Raw genomic sequence first — 8,924 nt, 5'->3', positions numbered from 1 at the left:
GGAAAGAAACCCGCTGTCGCCACTTCATGGGCTACTCTTTTTCGATTAACAGCAATGAATCGTTTAGTTTTATATGCATCATCACATAAACAGGATAGCAAATACCACGGCCTTTGATATACCAGTCGTGGTGCACTGGCTGGGGCGATAAATAGCCCAGTGGGCCCAATGACAGGAATCGATCCCAAACCGACCGCGCATCAAGCGAGCGCTTTACCACTGGGCTACGTCTCGCCCCCTGACGAGATAGGGTTTACAGGAGACAATAGTATATTAATACAAATGCAATAACATAATAGATACAATATTATAATACAAATGCAATAAAATAATAAAGACAATAATATAATACAAATGCAATAAAGTAATGTAATGTCACATTATTGTAATTGCTAACAAATGCATATATGCATTAATAGCAAATATACAATCAAACATATGTCTCCGTATTGATATTCAGCATGTTCGCTAACCTTAGGTCCATTCCAGGCGAGCGCGGTAACAGCTTGCTCTGAATAAGCACGTTAATGCCAATCAGACTCGACCTAGGATTGATCGCAAAAGCCGTCGGCGAAGTCGGTGCTCACTTGTTTGTCAACATTGGTGCAACATGCATATGATTATATATTTATGACCACAATAGATATTAATGTTGTTTTACAGCAGCACTTCCGCAACCTTCCTTTCCAAGAACAAGTGAGGTAAGATTTAACTTTTGTTACCGGCGTCGGTGGTGTCGTTGTTAAGCCATATCGGATATAAGGCTGGTAGGTACAGGGTTCGCAGCCCGGTACCGGCTCCCACCCAGAGCGAGTATTAACGACCACAACACCCGCCTCTCTCTCTCGCTCGCTCTCTCTCTCTCTCTCTCTCTCTCTCTCTCTCTCTCTCTCTCTCTCTCTCTCTCTCTCTCTCTCTCTCTCTCTCTCTCTCTCTCTCTCTCTCTCTCTCTCTCTCTCTCTCTCTCTCTCTCTCTCTCTCTCTCTCTCTCTCTCTGTAACCACTAACCCACTGTCCTGAACAGACAACCCAGATAGCTGAAGCGTGTGCCCAGGACAGAAAATTAGAATGGGTGGATTTAATAAAATATGCTATCATTTACATTGAATGATTAAATATTACCAGGCGCGGATCCATGAAGGGGGTGCTGGGTGTGTGTGGGTGTGTGTGTGTGTGTCAGCATCTTAAATTCTCTTCCTACGTTCAAAGTATCATGTAATATAAGTCCTTAGTATAACAGACGTTAGTGTTCTTTGGACACCAGGACGACCAGATACACTCTGGGTTTGACAAAACTGACAGTGTAAGCAAGACCTTGTATATAAGGTGTGATTTAAGAATGAAGAAAACAACAAAACAGACTGTAATAGAACACCCCCCCCCCCCCCCCACACACACTATTGTGCACTGCCTAATAGATTATACAGGCGGCGCCATGTAAATTGCGGTTGGTCGTGCGGTCAACATATACCATGCGAATCTGTGTAGTAGATTATATATATATATATATATATATATATATATATATATATATATATATATATATATATATATGTGTGTGTGTGTGTGTGTGTGTATCTATTGATGTATGAATATCTATATATTGTATGTATGTCGAGGTTGACTGTTACATACATAGATATTAACGCACTGGCGCAGGGGATAATTAAATCCTTTCTGGCCTCACAAATTGTCCTGTGTCATTGCTGGGTCTCGAACCTATGGCACAGAATCGCCCGCAACTTTGCAGACTTGCCACGATGTATGTATGTATGTCTGTCTGTTTATCTGTATGTGTGTGTATCTATATGTATGTGTGTATGTATGTATGTATGTATGTATGTATGTATGTATGTATGTATGTATGTATATATATATGTATAATCCTGTTGGGATGATGAATTCCGGTGGCTCGAACACCGTCTGTGCTCGAGAAAGTGATCTACCCATCTGGTAGTTCGACCTATCCATTTGGTCAACAACGTGTAAGTGTAACTCGGGACTTAATTTTTGGTTCGAGCATTGCGGTGTATTCGACCTTTCCGAGTTCGACCCAACGAGATTCTACTGTATGTAATGTATGTATGTATGTGTGTATGTGTGTATGTATGTATGTATGTATGTATGTATGTATGTGTGTGTGTGTGTGTATGTATGTGTGTATGTATGTGTGTATGTAAATATGTATGTATGTGTGTATGTATGTATGTACGTTTATTTTTGATACTGCAGGAACAATGAGAAGAGTAGAAATTCGACATAAGCATGTCATTTGCTCGTTTGTCATTGTGATCGTCTTTTCAACAGCGTCTGTTATTTGGATTCAACGCCAAGGTATTGTTTATTGCATGCCTATAAACCTGTTTACTTATTTTAATAGGTTATAGTTATATGAACATGTTTAACAGGTTTTACTGTTATCTGGTTTAACATCTCAGAAGTATATCTGTGCCTTTAACAAAGACAAATTCCGATGTGGTGATGTAATTCTGGAGGTGCTTAAACAGCTATAAATATCTAGGTTTGCTTTTGACAGAACCCCTCCGCCTGTTACCGGCTACGGTTGGACTGCTGGTGCTCCCTTGCACCTGCCAGTGCAGGCGGTCCCCCCTCCTACCCACCTCACACCTTTCCTGTCCTGGACGGAGGAGCCGGCCCAGGCCGACACCTGTGCTCAGGACAGGCGTGCGCTACAACAGCTTGCTCTGAATGTACACGTTAATCACTTTGGTCTTGGTCTTGGTATTTGACAGAACATTTGGTTTACACACGTATGAGAAAATCAGTGGCTAGTTCAGCTAGTAGAGCCCTAGGGCTATTGATTTCAAAGTTGAAAATCATAGGTGGGATGAATTACAAAACTTATATACGAAACTGTTTGATAGATAGTGTGCTTTACAATAGAGTATGGTTCCGCAATACGGAGAACATATACCAAAACATCTATAAATACTGTTCAGAACCTATGAGATTTTATATGGACCTCGGGAGATTTTCTCCAAATAGTGCTGTAATTGATAATATGGGTTGGACCACGTCTGTTGTGAAACAGTGGGGAAGTGTTGTTAGACTGTACACGATATTGAACTGTTTAAATAACAGCATGATAACCAATAAAACATATCAGCGGACAAAACAACTGGCAAATAAGAACAAGAAAAAATTGACTTACAGAGTACAGCCTAAGTTGCGTAGTCTTGGTTTTGATCACTGTATTAATATTTCAAACGGACATTTGACTAAATATGTGGTTTTCACGGTAAAAAAACACCCCTGTTTTAAAAAAAATCAGTGGACATTTGGAAAATTTCAATACCACGGACACAAAGTGTAACAGGAACAGGTGGTAATAAACTTTGTGTTTATAGTGTCTTCAACATGAAGTTTTGAGGTGAGCCATTTATACTTAATGATATGATTATATCTCATAGAAGAGTGTTAGCTATGTTTCAATGTGGGGTAGCTCCTATACACATAGAAACCGGTCGTTACAATAACACCCCAGTTGATGAGAGAGTTTGTTTTAATTGTCGCATGAAGACCATGTCCTGCTTCTTTGCCCCATATATAAAGATTTGATTGATTTCTACTTATTTTCGTGCTTATATCCAATTAAGGTTCAAGCACGATGTCCTGGGCACACACCTCAGCTATCTGGGCTGCCTGTCCAGGACAGTGGGTTAGTTGTTTGTTAGTGGTTAGTGAGAGAGAAGAGGGTGTAGTGGCCTTACACCTACCCATTGAGCCCTTAAGAACTCGCTCTGGGTTGGAGCCGGTACCGGGCTGCGAACCCTGTACCTACCAGCCTGTAGTCCGATGGCTTAACCACTACGCCACCGAGGCCGGTTAAAGATTTGAGGGAGATTTTATTTATTAAATGTGTAGAATAATGGGATGGTTTTATAACTGCTACAGATCCAGAGAAAAATGTCATATATCTTATCCAGTCATACTTTGTACAGATTAGGTGCCAAGACTTGCAAATTAATTTTAGAAAAGCGTCATGGTGTTTTCCACGTTAACTGGAAACGTTAAGTGTATGGTACTGTATTATTAACTGCATTTTGAGGTTTTAGTTACATGTAAATACATCTTTTATATATTTTATTTCATGTTAAATGTTTTAAATATGTTTAATGTAATATTTATATATTTTATTTGTGTCGATTATTAATAATTTATAGTCTCTCATAACACCATATGGAGTGGCTCAGTGCTATTTTAGATTGTATGGTGTTTAATGATGTTTTATGTTTTAACCGAGGTGAGACTTTTTTAATAAACAATTTGTCTGTCTTGTCCCAACCCCGACTGTTTCATGTTTTCAGATTATTATGACCAGTTAAGAAGTAACGAATACCAACATGCAAAAGCCATGTACAAAAAGGTAACATGTCATATATATATATATATATATATATATATATATATATATATATATATATATATATATATATATATATATATATATATATATATACTGAAGGCCAAAAGAAACTTTACCATTTTCAATTTGGAATTTAAGAAAAAATTAATTGTTATTAAAAAGTAACTCAATCCAAAACACATAGCCCAAACACAACAATAATGTATGCATACAATTATACCCGCCCACTGCACGTTTTGGGTGGAACACACAGCAAAGTGAAAAACTCGTGCACTATGAACAACAGCAATTGCACGTGCAATAAGGGTATAAAAACGGTTTAGATGGCATGTCAGACATCCACACAGATAAAAAAACCCACCATAGGAATGCCACGACTGAGACCAGAACAACGCGAGAGAGCCCTGGGTATGATACAGATGGGAGCCACTCATGCCCACATCGCCAGAACCTTCGGTTGTTCCCGTGTTACTGTTACAAACTTGATGCAACGCTACAGGCAAACAGGGCAGACATCAGACAGGCCAAGAACAGGCAGACCCAGGGTGACTTCGCCCCGTGATGACCGGTACTTGCGTACCTTGCATCTACGAAATCGCTTCCTGACAGTGACGTCATCAGCAACGAATGCCTTAGGTCACAGGGTTAGTAGACAGACAGTGGCCAGGCGACTCAGGACTCATGGAATAAGGGCTTACAGACCATATAGAGGACACTTACTGACACCACAACATCGTCGTTTGAGATTGACATGGGCTAGGACTGTACGACGTTGGCAGCGACGTGATTGGCTGCGGGTTCTTTTCACTGATGAAAGCCGGTTCTCTTTGTTCAGAGTTGATGGAAGACAGCGTGTGTACCGCCGTAGGGGAGAACGAGTGGCGGCTTCTTGCGTTCAGGAGGTCGTGCCATATGGTGGAGGTAGTGTCATGGTGCGGGGAGGTATCTATGCACAGGAAAGGACACCATTGGTCATCGTTCACGGAAACTTGACAGCTCAACGTTACAGGGATGACATTCTTCGTCCAACTGCAATACCATTTTTCCAACGGCAGCCACGTGGTGTAATTTTTTTCAGCAAGACAACGCCAGACCTCATACAGCCAGAATCGTACAGAACTTCCTTAGAGCCAACAACGTAAACGTATTGCCGTGGCCTGCACTCTCCCCAGACATGTCCCCCATAGAACACCTCTGGGATGTTTTGGATCGCCGTGTTCGACAACGACCACACCCTCCAGCCAACCAACAGGAACTGATCCAGGCCCTTCAAGAAGAATGGCAACGCGTCCCACGTGACCTCATCAGACGACTGATTTTTTCTATGCGTCGGAGAATTATTGCTTGTATTGGGGCAAGGGGTGGTCACACACGCTATTAATGTGACTTGTTATTGGACTTGAGTGATTGTCTGTATGCTTTGCATGTCGTCCATGAAGTTGAAAGCTCGATTTGTGTACACGACCTCGCTTTGGGAAAATGTGACGTCATTATCAGATGCTGAATGACAATCATTTTTAGTTATGTTAATGTTGACATATTGATCTAGTCAATATATTTTACCTCATGCGACTATCTTTTGTTTTTTTTACACCAGAGTGATTTAAAACTATGGTAAAGTTTCTTTTGGCCTTCAGTATATATATATATATATATATATATATATATATATATATATATATATATATATATATGTATGTGTGTGTATGTATGTATGTATGTGTGTGTGTGTGTGTGTGTGTGTGTGTGTGTGTGTGTGTGTGTGTGTGTGTGTGTGTGTGTGTGTGTATAAACTAATTAAATATTGTATACGTCAGGGCCAAAAAGGTAGATTTTTGTTTATATATGTAGGCCCTACTGGATGCATCAGGGTCTTATCTAGTCTAAATAACTAGATGGTGTGTGTGTGTGGGGGGGGGGGGGGGGGGAGAGGGTCCGTAAAAAAATATCGGGGCACTATGACATAGGGTCTTCATCAGCTAGACAAAAACACCTCACAAAACAATGACACTTTTAAAACTAAAAAGTACTTTTTCTTTACTTGTTTTCCTATAGGCAACTTCTGGCTTGTCCCCTCCCCTCCCCACAACCACCCACTAGGTACGCCCCTGTTCTTGTTCTACTGCATTAATCAATAAAATATATGTATAAACTAGACACGCCTTAAAGCTGCAATCTCGGGTACATTAATTATTAAAGTTAAAATGTGTTTTGTTTAACGACACCACTTGAGAACATTGATTGATTAATCATCGGCTATTGAATGTCAACATGACCCCGACCACGTCAACCATTAACACGACCCCGATAATCACACTTGACATGACCCACCACGTCAACCATTAACATGACCCCGACCACGTCAACCATTAACACGACCCCGACAATCACACTTGACATGACCCACCACGTCAACCATTAACATGACCCCGACCACGTCAATCACACTTGGCATGACATGTGGTAATGTTGATATATAGTCTTACAGAAGAAGCCCGCTGCATTTTTCCATTAGTAGCAAGGTATCTTTATATGCACTCCACAGGCAGGATAGCACATACCACAGCATTTGATATACCAATCGTGGTACACTGGCTGGAATGAGATATTAACCCAATGTGTCAACGGACGGGGATCGATCCCAAACCGAGCGCGCATCAAGCGAACGCTTTACCACTAGATAGGCTACATCACGGCCCCGGGTACATTAATTTTTTTTTTTTTTTTTTTTTAAAGAAATATTATTAACTTTTGTTTCTTCTTGTGATGCGCCATTCTTCGATTTCATCGGTCAGATTCAAATAATGTCAGCGTGTTATAAAACTCGTAGCGCCTTGCTTCTTATGACACACACACACACGCACACACACGCACACACACACATACATATATATGCATATATATATATATACACCTTATTAAACAATACCCTTTATTTTTTAACTTAATTTCACAAGTACATTTGTTTTGTTTGCAGAAACTGCGCAGAAGTGAACTTTTTGATAACCGTTTCCAAGAACGACAACAACGACTAGTTCGTGCGTGTACAAAGTATTCCAATTTTGATGTAAATGGTACCATTTTCAGACCAGAAGATGTTCTGTTCGTTCCACCTTACAACATGAGCATCTGTGTGATCCAAAAAGTTGGCTGCAGATTTTGGTGGAAAGTTTTGACGTTTCTACAGAATAGTAATACAAAGAAGCACACGTCAGACCCATATCGTCTGAGCAACCTCACAGACAATTTGAAATCATCATTCGAGCGATCGCTTAAAATAGTTTTTACCAGAGAACCATATTCCAGATTGTTAGCCGCTTATGTCGACAAGTTTTTATCTCCAAATCCATTCTTTTGGGGAACGGGAAAAATAATCATAAACAGATTTCGCCATGATGCCTCAAAACGAAGTTTAGAATGCGGTCACGATGTCTCATTTCAAGAATATGTTAAATATGTCCTGGATGTAGAACATGTATATGACCCGCATTTCATTCCGATGCACAGACACTGTGCCTTCTGCAAGCAAAGGTATGACATCATTGGCAAAATGGAAACTTTTCAAGATGACGTTTCATTCATTATACATTTAGTTAACGCTTCCAGCAATGCACAGCTTTTACACTTCATAAATTCAAACCATATTTTAAAAGAAATTCGCGTGAATGCAAAAAATCTATTTCTTACAAGAAAACGCATTCTAAAAGCCTGCATGAACATGCACGAGGCGTTACGGAGACTTTGGAAAAGATGGAAAATACGGGGTTTTATAAGTAATGATCAAAACTTGAACATTTCTGCAGAACAAAGTGAGACTATGTCTTTCTATACGTTTTATGACTTGGCTATACAAGCAGTTAAACGCTCAAATAGCCTGGGAAGAAGATTTACGATGAATAATTTAAAACAAGAATATTTTAATAGTCTTCCAATCAGTGACAAGCTGTCCTTGAGAGAGTTGTTTCGCCCAGAATTTGATATGTTTGGATATAATCCCAAGCCAGCATTTGTGTTTCCTGTGAAGAAATAAAATGTCAACAAGCAGCAACCGCTAAGGCCGTACCTAACCTAAACTAATTGGAAGGGGTGGAGAGAGAAGGGGGAATAAAACAGGAATCAGGACACAGAAATACAGCGTCTTCTCCAAATCAGAAGTATAGTCAAAGAGGACAACTATATTTAAAACAAAAATAATAATTTAAAAAATCCCGCATTAATATTTTCGTATATTTCAAGACTGCATCTGGACCGCCCGCCCCCCCCCCCCTGCCTCCGGGGGGGGGGGGGGGGGGGGGGAGAAGAAAAGAAGAAGAAATCGTCAAGGATAATGTCGAAATATTTCAAACTTCATTTGAAGAGTTCAGTTGTATAGCGAGTTTGAGTTCAGTCTGATGGATAGTTATATTTGATTCAAATGAACAAAATTTAAATAGATTAGTGACAAACACGAATTCGTCATCAAAGTAATGGTTATCTGTATGTTTGACACAATGATCCGAAAAGGAATCCTTGAATGAAGTTCCGAGTTAACCATTTG

The 8,924-nt window shown here is 40.0% G+C and overlaps 1 protein-coding gene across 1 annotated transcript; it reads left to right on the top strand.

Moving 5' to 3' along the window:
* Positions 1 to 575: 575 nt before the first annotated feature.
* LOC121390566 (carbohydrate sulfotransferase 8-like) lies at positions 576 to 8,679 on the top strand. The gene is made up of 4 exons (XM_041522409.1): positions 576 to 701; positions 2,233 to 2,334; positions 4,329 to 4,387; positions 7,365 to 8,679. Exons 2-4 carry the CDS (start codon positions 2,238 to 2,240, stop codon positions 8,415 to 8,417), a joined length of 1,209 nt encoding a protein of 402 aa, XP_041378343.1. The 5' UTR covers positions 576 to 701; positions 2,233 to 2,237; the 3' UTR covers positions 8,418 to 8,679.
* Positions 8,680 to 8,924: the final 245 nt, after the last annotated feature.

Source organism: Gigantopelta aegis, chromosome 15, assembly GCF_016097555.1.
Source record: "Gigantopelta aegis isolate Gae_Host chromosome 15, Gae_host_genome, whole genome shotgun sequence".
NCBI classification, from domain to species: Eukaryota; Metazoa; Mollusca; class Gastropoda; order Neomphalida; family Peltospiridae; genus Gigantopelta; species Gigantopelta aegis.
This window is presented reverse-complemented; position numbering and strand designations above follow the sequence as displayed.